Raw genomic sequence first — 15,658 nt, forward strand, 5'->3', positions numbered from 1 at the left:
TTATCACTTTTTCAACATTCTAAACTACAACTATTTTCACTATTTTTAACTATACTGTTACTTTTTTATCACTTTTTTTGAAATCCTATAATACGACTTTTTTATCACTTTTTCGACATACTATAATATGACTTTTTTATCCCTTTTGTCGAAATGTTCTGACTTTTTTCTCACTTTTTTCATAGTACTATACTATAAAATCTTCATCACTTTTTTCAACATATTGTACTGTAACGCCTTTATCACTTTTTTGTGAAAAACTAAAATTCAACTTTTTTCGACATACTGCACTATGACCTTTTTATCCCTTTTTTCAAAATCCTATAATGACTTTTTATCACTGTTTTGACATTCTATATCATGACTTTTTTATCAATTTTGTCGACATACTATAATATGACTTTTTTAATCACTTTTTCAACATTCTAAACTATGACTTTTTTCACTATTTTCAACATATTAGGATGTAACTTTTTTATCACTTTTTTGAAATCCTATAATATGACTTTTTAATCACTTTTTTGACATACTATACTATGACTTTTTAATCACTCTTTCCACATACTATATTATGCCTTTTATCACTTTTATCGATCACTACTATGACTTTTTATCTTTTTATTTAACATACTATGTTACCACTTTTTTTGACCTACTCTACTGTTACTTTTAAACATATTATACTATGACTTTTTTCTATACAATTTCTTGTATGACTTTTTTTTGACACATAAAATTACCTCGACCTTCTGACACACTATACTATACTATTTATTTGACTATTTATTCGACACACTATGCTATCACTTTTTTGACATATTATACAATTACTTTCTTTGACATACTATACTATGACTCTTTTCGACATACTATATTATGACTTTTTCCAACACACTATGCTATGGCTTTTTTGACATAGTATGCTGTTTTTCATGACTTTTTTCAACATTTTAAACTGACTTTTTATCAATTTTTCCAACATACTAAACCATGACTTTTTTTAATCTCTTTTTCGACATATACTGTCATTTTTGTTTCACTTTTTCAACATATGGCTTTTCTACGACTTTTTTGAAATATTTTACAACAACTTACTATACTATAACTTTTTTGTCACTTTTTTTTTACATACTATAACTTTTTTGACATACTTTACTATCACTTTTTTCTTTACACTATACCATGCCTTTTGATGATTTCTTTGACACACTATACTATGATTTTTTTCATGACTTTTTCAACACTTTATGACTTTGTTAGACATACTATACAATGATTTTTTGTGACATTCTATACTATTACTTTTTTCAACATACTATAATAGGACTTTATCCGACATACCAAACTATGACTTTTCATTACTTTTTTTGAAACACTATATTATGACATTTTTCTACACACTATACCATGACTTTCATTGTTCGACACACTATACTATGACTTTTTAATGACTTGGTTAGACATACTATACAATGACTTTTTTGTGATTTTTTTTTTCAACACAATATCTTTGACTTGTTGTGACTTTGTTAGACATACTATACTATGACTCTTTTCAACATACTATACATAACTCTTTTTGACATACTATATTATGAATTTTTTCAACATACTATAATATGACTTTTGGACGTAGTATACTGTTTTTTTGACATACTAAACTGACTTTTCATGACTTTTTTGACATATTATACTATGACCTTTCATGACGTTTTTATAGATACTAAACTATGACTTTTTAATACTTTTTTTTTTACACTATACTATGGCTTTTTATGATTTTTTTCAGCATACTATATCATTACTTTTTTTATGATCTTTTGACATACTATGCTTACTATACTATACTCAGACTTTTACATGACTTTTTCAACATACTATGACTATACTATCACTTTTTTAACATTTCTATACTATGACTTTTACAACTTTGAAGGACATAGTACACTATGACTTTTTATGACTTTGTTAGACATTTTGTATTGGTCCGAATAGATAACGACCCACCCCCCTTTCAAGGCTCATTTTTGGAAAAATACTTTTTGAAGACCAAAGCTTGTTTTTATAAAGAAAAGTATTTTATTTGAAAACAATTCTTATAAGAACACATTGAATAAATCAAGTTTGGCTGTTGTTTGTAACATATTTTTGAAAGTGTCACATTTAAATTAACAGTAAATATTTCCAAGGCCTTTATCGCATACTGTACTATGGCACTTTTATAACATACTACATTATGACTCTGTACATACTAAGTCTATTTTATTTTACTTTTAATGACATACATACCATGTGGTATGATAAAGTGTATGTGATGATAAGGGTTTTTTTAATTCCAAAGGCCAAGGGAACTTTATCAGGATGCATAGTATCCTGGATCCATGAAATAACTGGCCTTTAAAAAAAAAAAGATGCCTACTTCTATGGGAATTTAACATAGGGGTGTGTATACTTATGCCCCTTCTATGTGAAGGAAGAGCTTTTATTTGTACATTATTCGTTCACAAAGAAACTAGGTGTCCTTAAAGGTTGGATTTTTTTTACTAATTTTCTAAAAAAGGCATTAAAATTCATTTCTAAAAAGATGATATTTTTTATTCCTCTTTTTAGCCAACTTTTGCATGGGATCATAAATTTATGAGAACCACTCTATTTGTTATGGCATGGTTAGTAGAGTCTGTGGGATTTCTGTGATCAGTGACTGATTAGAGCTCTTCGTGCTGTGTACCTACTGTAAGCACTGGATACTTTATGCTTAACTTGTGTTTATCTACTTTAATGTCTGTTGAACTGTCAGAGTGTGTGACTTTTCTTTTGCAAAAAGGAGGCAGACTCATTTGGTGTTGGTATCTTTATATTGAAATCCATGAAGTATACACAATGCATCCTACACTATGACATCTCCACATGTTGATAATGTTTTTGCTGTTGTATGATCAAGCTACGTTTTGGCATTTTATTAACCAAGCGGCAGTCTGATTGAGAAGCATAGAGCAAAATAAACACTAAAAACATAACATTGTTGTGGATTAAACTGTAGCACGGCAGCAGATTGGTAGGTACAAGTAGGCAACATTAGTTATAGTTACAGAGTAGAAAATCATACACATAAACTCAAATTCTTTGTTATATACAAGCCAGTGCCTTTAGAGTAATGTTCTTTTTGTTTCTTTCAACTTCAATTGGACATTTCCTCTGACATCACCAGTAGATTTCAGCCAATCAGATTCCACCTTCATTTTAGGCTGGCAAAAGAAATATAGCTTTATCAGTTTATTTTTAGTCAGTCTAATCTGATCAGTAGAGTATGAATAGAAATTGGAATATTGTTGAGCCCCCTTTCTAGTCAGCTAAATATGAAAACACACACACACAAGCAAGCCCTTTTTAACCCCCCCCCGTGGACTGATTTAGAGTGCATTTCAGCTAGACATGCTGCCAACCTCAGATGACATGCCTCTGAAGGCTGTGACTGACGGTGGAACTCCTGCGATACTGACCCACATTTAACGTGCAGAGTTTCACTTCTGGCTGCTTAAAAGTGTGTAAGTGTGTGTGTGTCTTTTCTGCCTCTACATTCACAACAGTGTTTGTATACACTCAGTGGCCACTTCAAAATTTCTACTCTCTCATTACTGAGTAACATGATTTTTCCTCTTGATCACATTCAATTATTTGAGGCAAGAATGCAACAAGGTGTGGATTTTGCGGGGAGCTGGTTTGATAAAGTCAAACTATTCCTGCAGATTTTTGGAAGCTGCAAGATAATTGTGCTGTGGTTATCCTATTCCACCTCATCCCAGAGGTGCTATGACCGAGTAAAGTGCAGGGGGGTTTTAAAGATGTGTTAAAGTGCAGCAGCCGTTACAACCTGCTGTGTCTGTGTGTGTGTGCTTTCCATTTTGACTTTACACTTCCCCTAAGTGATGTTTATAGTTTGTGACAGGTACTACGCTGGGGTTTAACAGTGTTGTAACAGACATACACATACTGTATAATACATGCAGAGATTTGCATGGTTTGGATCCTTTTTTAGTGTCTTTGTGCTGGGACATCTAAACCAAACAAACCTTAATCATGTTTTATTTCTGAAACTAGATGCGAGGAAAGTGATGCTGCTACTGTTGGCAGTCACAACCGCATTTGTGCATGTCTCCTTACTGTAAATTATATATTCATATCTACTAGTATCATTTTTTATCAACCTTCAGATCAAGGCTTTGTCAGCAAACTTTTCTTTCACATCATATACACGTTTAAACATTAAAGGAAACTAGACAACCAGGGAAAACCTTTTTTTCCCCTAACATGCATGCACACACTCATAACCTTAGTGCTTTTTTTTCTTTCCCATGTACCTTCACACGCTGTCTCACTCTCTTTTACACACACATTTTAGCAAATTTTAGTCAATTATTTATGCATTAGGACACATTTTCATCAGTCTCACATAAATGAACATACACCTCATAGTCAACACAAAAACAAACACACACACACACACACACACACACACACACACACACTCTCTTTACATAAGCACATTTATGTACATACATAGAAAAAGAAAGGTATTGTTAATTGTAAATTAGAAAAAGCTCAGTTTTGAAAAGGCTTCTTTTAACTCTCGTACCTTAAACTATTTTATTTTTTTACACATGGACTTAGTTGGCCAGTAGTTAAGAGGGGAGCACGCAGAACAATTTGGAAGGACGGAGTGTTTTCTTCTCTACCCCGTCAGGACAGTAACAGGTCAGATGTCCTACCTTCCTTCTGCGGGTCTTTAATATCAGCAGTACAAAGACAGAAATAGATGAAGCATTTTTTTTTTTACACTTTTCTTTCTGTGTTTGGAAGCACATTGTGTCTCTGGCGAAAGTGGTACCATTGTACTTCATCATGTTTTTCAACCCCTTCTCGTCAGCACATTTGGCTGTAGTCATTTGGGGTGGGGATGAGAATACATAGATGGGGGTGATAAGATTAGGAGCATTGGGAACAGGAAAACATGAGGACATTCTTGATGAGAGGAACAGGTAACACAGTCTGTATTAATGGTCATCCTGGAATTTAACGGTCAATGTTAAAGTTATGGCCCGGTGGGTTAAGTTAGGCGTCCAGAGGTTTCAGGGAAGTGCGTTGCACTGAGCTCCAGACATGGTCTGGGTAAAACTGGGGGATGGGGTTATAAGGTTAGGTGGTCTCCTTGCCCTGGGACCCAGTGACGGTCTTGATAGAGCTGAGCGTTCGGTTGAACCAGGTCTTCTTGGCAGCCTGCACTTCGTTGAGGGCCAGACCAAGGTGGTGCTCCAAGTCCTGATGGAAGAGGAAAGAGAACTATCACTATGACAATCACAGAACAACAGGGGTCAAAAGAAGTCTGCCAATAAATAACAAAATGAACAGATTTAAGCTCTTGTTTTTGTATGGTCCTTTGTGTACTTTTTTAAAGATTTCTAGTATTTTTTACTACTTTTTCTTTTCTTAATCAGCAACTTTGATCCCAATTCGCCTCACAATATAAGAGATGCCATAATTAATATATGTATACCCGTACCCCAACAGTTTTCATAAACTCCTTTCAGAGCTCCTTCATAAGCTTTCCTCATAAATACTTCTTCTGGTCTCTTTTTTTAACTCACCACACTGATCTCTTTTTAAGAAAACAAATCTTGAAATTTTTTCAATTTTCCCAATTATTTCCTCAATGACCGTTAACTGACAGCAACTGTGGTTACATTTTTGTTTTGTTTATATTTCTACTGTTTAAAAGCTCCCCACTTTAATAAGATTGCTAATCTCTAATTATATTAGATATCAATACTGCTTTAGACACCAATTACAGCAATGTCACTAATTTATAAACATTGAATAAAGTGGAGCTCACCAATAATACTCCCACGTCTTGTTAATATTTAATTTTCTGCTCTGATTTGTGGAGCATCGGCTCCCGGGTACTTCTTTTCATGTGGTTCTAGGGCTGGACAGCCTTCAAAATGTTTCGATGCCAATTTCGATACCTCAGTTTCGATGCTGGTTCCTTAACAATACTTTTTTTTTAACCATGTACCATGAAAACCTATGATACCATGTGTTTTAAAATCCATTTCAAAATCAACACAAATGCATTAAACATAAAACTTCTTTTTTCCACCTTAATTGTGAATCAAAATAGTTTTGGTAACACTGCTCACTCAGAATGGATGTGCTTTTGGATATGAGTACGCCAGTCAGACACTTAGGTTTGGTATCAATCCAAACTGGGCCAAAATTAACAACAAAAAAGAGAAACCTTTTTGCAAAAACATGAAAATATTATAAATAATAATAAAAAATAAACAAATGACAATATTAGTTAAATATAGCATGACATTACAGGCTATATTGAACCAACTAAAATCCAAAGGAATGCAAGACTTTTAAATGTAAACTGCATAATAAAACAAACCTTTCAAAATTAACTTGGTGACTGCCTTGTTGAACTACCATAATGGAGAACTAACTTAAACCTTGGTGCTGTAGAAATAAAGTTGCCTTGCCTCACAACCTCAGCCTGTCAGTTAGTCATCAGAGAATACAATCCACTGTTGTGCTTGCTTGTCTCGTGAAGTCAACAGCACCGCAACCGCTTTCGGCTTGCCATTAATATCATATCGCTGTCTGCGTGAAGTTCTGAATAACTGTAACCACACTTGAAACCACTTTATCGGCAGTGCCGTGACTTCAACAAAACTGCAGAGCCGAAGTCGTTTTCTCCGTCTGCACCTCTGTACGTGCATGGGTTGGACTTTGCTCTTTGTCAATATGCAGAGAGGGAAGATGAGCTTGCCATTACACGCTATCAGGTACCAAAAGTTAAATAATTTTTTGATACTCATAGGATCAGAGTATTTTGTTCAGTGCCATAAAAGTATCAACGTTCGGTTCCCAGTCCTATGTAGTTCTCATTAAGGGTTGATACAGTCATGAGAGTAGAAATATGACCTCCGCTTTAATTGCAGTGCAGATGACACACTTAATATTAAAGCAGGTTGCCCACAATACATGACTGGACAATATCTAGACTCCCTTAATAAAGCCAATCGTATTCTCCCAATTAAATTGACTTGGATATGTTCTATATAAAAGTAGTGTTGAATGTGTCATTGCAACATAGGCCAGTATAGTTCAATCACTGTGCTCAAGGTCTGTCTGTATAATGGCTTCTATCTTAGCTAGACGAGTCGGGATGGGATCAGAACTAGTTTGATTAAAGTTAAATTGCAACTCAATAGATCAGGCATAACTCACAAGCTCCCCCAAAATCAAGGGTAAATCATGTGACAGGGAAATCCCCCGTGTGTATGAACATTTTTGTGGCTTCAATCGTGTATGTTAACCCTGAACTCTCACACTGTGTAGTTTCATTTTGGGCCAAAACTGTGTGTTACTGTACCTGGATTTTGCACTCAGCCTCCACCAGCTGCAGTTTGGTCTGGGCTAGTTCCAGCTCCATCTCTCTCAGCTGGTTCTTTAAACCCTCTTTCTCCTCATCTGTCTCCTCAGTCCCCCCAGCAGGTGCTGTGGTCACAGCGGCCCGCACACGACCTTCTTTGTTGAAAAGACTACTGCACTTCTCACAGCCTTCCACTTTGGACTAGAGAAGGATAAAAGAAGGTTAGAGAAAAACTTATCTTTATAATATACAGTGGGTATGAAAGTATTCAGACTCCTGTAAATGTTTCACTCTGTTTCATTGCAGCCATTTTCCAAAAATCTAAAAAGTTCATTTTATTTCTCATTAATGTACACTCAGCACTCCATCTTGAAAGAAATTGTTTGCAAATTTATTAAAAAAGAAAAACTGAAATATCACATGGTCATAGGTATTCAGACCCTTTTCTGTGACACTCATATTTACCTCACATGCTTTACATTCTTTCTGATCCTCCTTGAGATGGTTATACTCCTTCATTGGAGTCCTGCCGTGTGTAATTAAACTGGTTGGACTTGATTAGGAAAGGCACACACCTGTCTATATAAGACCTTACAGCTGACAGTGCATGTCAGAGCAAATGAGAATCATGAGGTCGAAGGAACTGCTGATACTGATAGGTAAAGAAGAACCCAAAGATCCCTGTGTCTGAGCTCCAGAGATGCAGTAGGGGGATGGGAGAAAGTTCCACAAAGTCAACTATCACCGCAGCCCTCCACCAGTCGGGGCTTTATGGTAGAGTGGCCCGATGGAAGCCTCTCCTCAGTGCAAGACATATGAAAGCCCGCATAGAGTTTGCCAAAAAACACATGAAGGACTCCCAGACTATGAGAAGGAAGATTCTCTGGTCTGATGAGACCAAGATTGAACTTTTTGGCGTTAATTCTAAGCTCAGGACCTCAGACTGGGCCGAAGCTTTACCTTCCAACAAGACAATGACCCTAAGAACACAGCTAAAATAACAAAGAAGTGGCTTCGGAACAACTCTGTGACCATTCTTCACTGGCCAAGCCAGCGCCCTGACCTAAACCCAATTGAACATCTCTGGAGAGACCTGAAAATGGCTGTCCACCAACGCTCAGCATCCAACCTGACAGAACTGGAGAGGATCTGCAAGGAAGAATGGCAGAGGATCCCCAAATCCAGCTGTGAAAAACTTGTTGCATCATTCCCAAGAAGACTCATGGCTATAGTAGCTCAAAAGTGCGTCTACTCAATACAGAGCAAAGGGTCTGAATACTTATGACCATTTGATATTTCAGTTTTTCTTTTTTAATAATTTTCAAAAATGTCTACATTTCAAATTTTTCTGTACATTAAATGAACTTTTTAGATTTTTGTTTCGTACCCACTGTAATAATCTTTATAGTACTTGAGAAGAGTAAAAGAAATGTTGGAGAAGAAAGGCAGAATGGGAACAATAAAAGAAACATTCCTGGTTAGCTAAAAATATAGGCCAGTAGCTGATGCTTACAAAAAACTGACTACACTTGAAGCCAAGCTCCAAGAGTAGAACTTTAGTTATGAATTTATGACAACAGTTTTATGGCATTTTATTGGCATACTATGACATGTTTCTAAACTAAAGGTGCCTCATCTATCTTTTTGCAGAAATTATATTTTTCTAATTTGAGCAGAGACAGTGCTCTGCTTATTTACTGAACCATGGCAGCTCATTAGTGTAGTAGCCCTACAAGCCAACTATGCTTTCCTTCTTCTGTCAGGGCTGCACTCCATCATGCCCTTTTATCAATGAGCTCTTTTTGGGTGCCCTTGTGCTGTATGTGAGGAGCTATTATTAGGCACAGGACATTTGTGCAAGCAGCAAGCAACAGAAAATCCATGCAAAGACAAGCATACTGAGTGTGCTGCAGAACAACACTCTATTTAGGTACTTTTTGTTGTTCATTTTAATTGAATGTCATTTAGCTGACGCTTTCATCCAAAGAGACTTACAATTGCTATCTACAGTTGTGTTCAGAATAATGAAGCAGTATGTTTTAAAAAGTTTAAAAAACATTTACTGTATAAACTGAAAAATGTATAAAGGGTTTGTGTTACTTTAAAATCAATGCACTAATATTTAGCTGCATAACCATTATTTCTGAGAACTGCTTCACATCTGTGTTGTCTGGAGTCGACCAACTTCTGGCACCTGTGAACAGGTACTCCAGCCCAGGACGATTGAACTACATTCCACAATTCCTCTGCAGTACTGGGTTTTGCCTCAGAAACAGCATTTCTGATGTCACCCCACAAGTGTTCTCTGGGATTGAGGTCCGGAGATTGGGCTGGCCACTCCATAACATCAATCTTGTTCATCTGGAACCAAGACTTTGCTCGCTTACTGGTGTGTTTTGGGTCATTGTCTTGTTGAAAGGCATTTCCTCTTCAGCATTCAAGTATTTTGCAGTATTGAAACTAATCCACAATCCCTGGTTTGCAATAAATAGGCCCAACGACACAGTATGAGAAACGCCATAACATGATTTTTGCACCACCATGCTATAATGTCTTCACAGTGTACTGTGGGTTGAACTCAGTGCGTGGGTGTCGTCGGACAAACTGTTTGTGGCCCATAGACCCCAAAAAGAACAATTTTGCTCTCATCAGTCCACAGAATGTTGCTCCATTTCTCCTTTGGTCAGTCAATGTGTCCTTTGGCCAGTCAACCTATTCAATCCATGTCTTTTTTTCAGCAATGGGACTTTGCGGGGAATTCTAGCTGATAGCTTTGCTTCACATAGCCTTCTTCTGATCATAACAGTACTCCCAGGTAACTTTAAGTCTTCTTTGATTTTCCTGGAGCTGATCATTGGTCGAGCCTTTGCCATTTTGGCTATTCTTCGATCCATTCGAATGGCATTTTCCCTCAAAATTTAAATTTCATAACACTACTACATATTTGGATTCAATTGTCAACAGAGTTTAATGCTGAATAACAATTCTACATCACGTTTCTTGGCTCATCCCTGCAGAAGTGGATGAAAGCATTATTGAAGAAGCAGATTGCCAGAGCTGAAATGGGTTGTGTAGTATGTGAGTATATTATTTAACATGCTTTACCATTTCTAGTTATATATTATTCACATCAGTGTTGTTCTAACTGTGATTACCCCCCCCCCCCACAACACACACACAGAAGTGCTGCTACATCGTTTACAAGACTTGTCCTTGGTAAAATAAACCTTTTGTCTGTCTTTTTGTGAGTTTTTGGGCAGCCCTGACAGAGTTCTCTGCCAAAATTGCCGTTCTCCCAGCTACAGTCCAAACAAACAGTTCACCAGCCAAGTCCCGAATGCGAGATTCCTGGCCCTGGCTCCTTGGCCCCCTTTGTCATTCTTCCCCCTAAAGCTTTGATCTCCCTGCCAGAAAAGACAGTAAGATGGCAACATAGTTCCCAACATATCTGCAAACTTCGGGACCGAGAGCTCTAAACTGTTCTGGGCATTTCAGGCTCTGACGTTTTACATGGAGGTAAGAGCTGCATCTAGGGCTATGGAGTGTATCAACCATGCATCAACTCATACAATGAATGTCAAAGAATACAAAGAGTTTCTGATACATGCGCTCTGTAAAATATGTGTTAAGCATTTTTATTCTAAGTCTAAACTACACACTTTCATTTTCCTAATTAGTAGGCTAATTGTGAAAGACATATACTGTACATTCATACATTTGTCCCTACAGCACAGCTCTGCAATTATGAGACGGTGAGACGGTGACGACAGTCAGTGCGATTATTTGCAAGGGAAAGAAACAAAAAAGAACTGTTAATCTCCCTCGATCTGGGCCTCCATGCAAGATCTCACCTCGTGGAGTTGCAATGATCATGAAAACAGTGAGGAATCAGCCCAGAACTACACAGGAGGATCTTGTCAATGATCTCAAGGCAGCTGGGACCATAGTCACCAATAAAAAAACAATTTGTAACACACAAATCTTGCAGCGCCCACAAGGTCTCGCACATATACAGTGAGGAAAATAAGTATTTGAACACCCCGCTATTTTGCAAGTTCTCCCACTTAGAAGTCATGGAGGGGTCTGAAATTGTCATCGTAGGTGCATGTCTACTGTGAGAGACATAAACAAAAACAAAAAATCCAGAATTCACAATGGATGATTTTTTAACTATTTATTTGTATGATACAGCTGCAAATAAGTATTTGAACACCTGTCTATCAGCTACAATTCTGACCCTCAAAGACCTGTTAGTCTGCCTTCAAAATGTCCACCTCCACTCCATTTATTATCCCAAATTAGATGTACTTGTTTGAGGTTGTTAGCTGCATAAATACACCTGTCCACCCCATACAATCAGTAAGAATCCAACTACTAACATGGCCAAGACCAAAGAGCTGTCAAAGAGACACTAGAGACAAAATTGTACACCTCCACAAGGCTGGAAAGGGCTACGGTAAAATTGACAAGCAGCTTGGTGAAAAAAGGTCCACAGTTGGAGCAATCATTAGAAAATGGAAGAAGCTGAACATGACTGTCAATCTCCCTCGGACTTGGGCTCCATGCAAGATCTCACCTCGTGGGGTCTCAATGATGCTAAGGTGAGGTGCTGGTCAATGACCTGAAAAGAGCTGGGACCACCATTTCCAAGGTTACTGTTGGTAATACACTAAGACATCGAGGTTTGAAATCATGCATGGCACATAAGGTTCCCTTCCTTAAACCAGCACATCAAGGCCCATCCAAAGTTTGCCAATGACCATTTGGATGATCCAGAGGAGTCATGGGAGAAAGTCGTGTGGTCAGATGAGACCAAAATAGAACTTTTTGGTCATGATTCCACTAACCGTGTTTGGAGGAAGAAGAACGATGAGTACCATCCCAAGAACACTACAGTGAAGCATGGGGGTGGTAGCATCTTGCTTTGGGGGTGTTTTTCTGCACATGGGACAGGGCGACTGCACTGTATTAAGGAGAGGATAACCGGGGCCATGTGTTGCGAGATTTTGGGTAACCACCTCCTTCCCTCAGTTAAAGCATTGAAGATGGGTCGAGGCTGGGTCTTCCAACATGACAATGACCACACAGCCAGGAGAACCAAGGTGTGGCTCTGTAAGAAGCATATCAAGGTTCTGGCATGGCCTAGCCAGTCTCCAGACCTAAACCCACTAGAGAATCTTTGGAGGGAGCTCAAACTCTGTGTTTCTCAGCAACAGCCCAGAAACCTGACTGATCTAGAGAAGATCTGTGTGGAGAAGTGGGCCAAAATCCCTTCTGCAATGTGTGCAAACCTGGTGAAAAACTACAGGAAACGTTTGACCTCTGGAATTGCCAACAAAGGTTACTGTACCAAATATTAACATTGATTTTCTCAGGTATTCAAATACTTATTTGCAGCTGTAGCATTCAATTAAAGAGTTAAAAAATCATACATTGTGATTTCTGGATTTGCACCTACAATGACAATTTCAGACCCCTCCATGATTTCTAAGTGGGAGAACTTGCAAAATAGCAGGGTGTTCAAATACTTATTTTCTTCACTGTACATCCCCGTCTAAAGTTTGCCAATGAACATCTGAATGATTCAGAGAACAGCTAGGTGAAAGTGTTGTGGTCAGATGAGACCAAAATGGAGCTCTTTGGCGTCAACTCAACTTGCCAAATTTGGAGAAGAAGGAATGCTGCCTATGACCCCAAGAACACCATCCCCACCGTCAAACATGGAGGTGGAAACATTATGCTTTGGGGTTGTTTTTCTGCAAAGGGGACAGGACAACTTCACTGCATCAAAGGGACTATAGACGGGGCCATGTACCGTCAAATCTTGGGTGACAACCTCCTTCCCCCAGCCAGTGCATTGAAAATGGGTTGTGGATGGGTAATCCTTCATGATAATGACCCAAAACACACGACCAAGGCAACAAAGAAGTGCCCCAAGAAGGAGGACATTAAGGTCCAGGAGTGGTCCAGCCAGTCTCCAGACCTTAATCCCATAGAAAATCTGTGGAGGGAGCTGATGGTTTGAGTTGCCAAACATCCGCCTCAAGACCTAAATGACTTGGAGAAGATCTGCAAAGGGGAGTGGGAAAAAATCCCTTGCGACGATGTGTGCAAACCTGGTGGCCAACTACAAAAAACGTTTGACCTCTGTGATTGCCAACAAGCGTTTTGCCACCAAGGACTAATAAGTCATGTTTTGCAGAGGGGTCAAATACACATTTCCCTTATTAAAATGCAAATCAATTTATAAAATGTTTGACATGTGTTTTTCTGGATTTTTTTGTTGTTATCCTGTCTCTCACTGTTCAAATAATAATAGTGTATACTTTATTAGTCATGCTAGGGGAAATTACTATTTTACACTCTGTTAGTACACACATTTTACACACTCACATGCTCAATACCTATACATGCACTAATGAAGAGATGTCAGAGTGAGGGGGCTGCCCATGGAAAGCCGCCCCAAGTAGTTGGGGGGTTCGGCGCCTTGCTTAAGAGCACCTTCACAGTGCACACTAGCATCTCTCCTGCTACCAGTCCACCACTATACTTTGAACCAGCAAACCTCCGGTTTCCACCACAACTCCCTACTGACTGAGCTACTGCCACCCCAAATAAATCTACCATTAAAATTATAGACATTTCTTTGTCAGTGGGCAAATCAGCAGGGGATCAAATACTTTTTCCCTCACTGTATAGTCCAGACTGGTAATCTACAGCAGTGTTTGAGTGCACAAAGCCGCATTTCAAGGTGTGTGTTTGTTCGTAAAATGTACCCGGATTTTCTCCAGTTCTCCTCGGTTGGCTGTCTGTTGTTTCTCCAGTCGTTCACTCAGCTGGGAGCAGATCTATATGAACCAGAGACAGTGTGTTCAGTTACAGAGCTTTCAGACTGCCATCAACGTGATCAACAATTCATCCAAACTCCAATTACTTTCTACTGAGCCACTCAATTTGACGCTCAGCGTGAAAGTACAGTACAGCTTTTGTATCTTGAGCTGCACCATGTTTGTTAGATGAAGATAAATCAATTAAAAACATATTACAGATACAGTAGCTTGTTTGCATTTTTGGGTCTGAGCATAATACTGTACATATATATATATTATCCACAGATTATATTAATATGTATGAGTTTAGAACATTGGTTCTACTAAGGTTGCAGGATGAAATAAAACGTGGAAAATATAAATTTCTATTACATTAATATATCGGCAAACCTATGTAATGAACGCATTAAACTCAATCACCCTCCTTTTTCTTTCACCCAAAACACGCACACACACGCTCTAGCTTGCCGACGAACAGAGATCAATGTGATATGAGTCATCCTAAAGGGAACCTCGGGTCATCCTACCTCTCTGTAGACAGACGATTCACCTCTCTATCTATTCTATTCCTGCTTTCTGCCTTTCTTTCTGGTTCGCTGTGGCACATATTGTATATGTCTTGTCATCCTCCTCCCTTAGAGATCAATCTATACATCTATCTGTGTATCTTTAACCAAGCAAACATCCATCTCTTTCCTCCTTTATGGCCTTTTTATCTTTTTCTCCTTTCATCCTCCCCCCCATTGGCTCTCAACTGCCATTACTAAACCCATCTCTCTCTCTTCCATTCATCATTACTGATCACTTATCCCTCTTGCTCTTTTACTCTCCCTGCCTCCTTATTTGAGTGGTACTCATTTTTAGAGTTCTCCCCTGGAATGCCGAAATTTACTTGTGAAGCTTTACTCTGAGCCGCTAGCCTTCTGTCTTCAAGTGTTCCACCCCACATGGGAAGTAGGCTTTTTCTTTTCTTTAATTTTTTTCATAATTTGTAGAAGGGCTAAGAGGAATATGGGGAAGAGGACAATGTGTTCTGCAGTGTTTTAAAGTCTATGTGAAAGGGAGGTAGGAAGAAGTGCATGTCAGTCTTCAGTCAGGAATCTTTATCACTGTACCATCTGTAAACTATCAAGGATCATTTAGCTCATCTTAAATCAGGATGAACAGCATTGTTTCCTTCATTCTAGTTATTGTTTTCTGACACTTACGTTTTGTGCTTGTTTCTAGGCTCTATACCGATGGGACATTTTTCATGTTGTTCATTTTCTATTTTTTCCCACCTAGAATTTCTTGTTTTTACTGTCAATAATGTATACAGTATACATGCTAACAATGGGCATACAGTACTGTAAGCACATGCTGCTGTATGTTAATTGCTTTATCACACTTCTGA

The 15,658-nt window shown here is 38.2% G+C and overlaps 1 protein-coding gene across 5 annotated transcripts in view; it reads right to left on the minus strand.

Annotated features, from left to right (window-relative positions):
- Positions 1–2,841: 2,841 nt before the first annotated feature.
- The window catches only part of LOC117959359 (rab GTPase-activating protein 1), a 72,400-nt gene continuing 59,583 nt past the window's right edge, over positions 2,842–15,658 (minus strand). For all 5 annotated transcript variants that reach the window (XM_034896450.1, XM_034896449.1, XM_034896448.1 and 2 more), the window contains 3 exons: positions 14,212–14,283; positions 7,436–7,636; positions 2,842–5,316 (listed from right to left, as the gene is read on the minus strand). In XM_034896450.1, coding sequence (XP_034752341.1) covers positions 5,194–5,316; positions 7,436–7,636; positions 14,212–14,283 — 396 coding nt within the window. In that variant the 3' untranslated portion in view covers positions 2,842–5,193. The remainder of the gene's footprint in view (positions 5,317–7,435; positions 7,637–14,211; positions 14,284–15,658) is intronic.

Source organism: Etheostoma cragini, chromosome 16 (assembly GCF_013103735.1).
Source record: "Etheostoma cragini isolate CJK2018 chromosome 16, CSU_Ecrag_1.0, whole genome shotgun sequence".
Lineage (NCBI taxonomy): Eukaryota > Metazoa > Chordata > Actinopteri > Perciformes > Percidae > Etheostoma > Etheostoma cragini.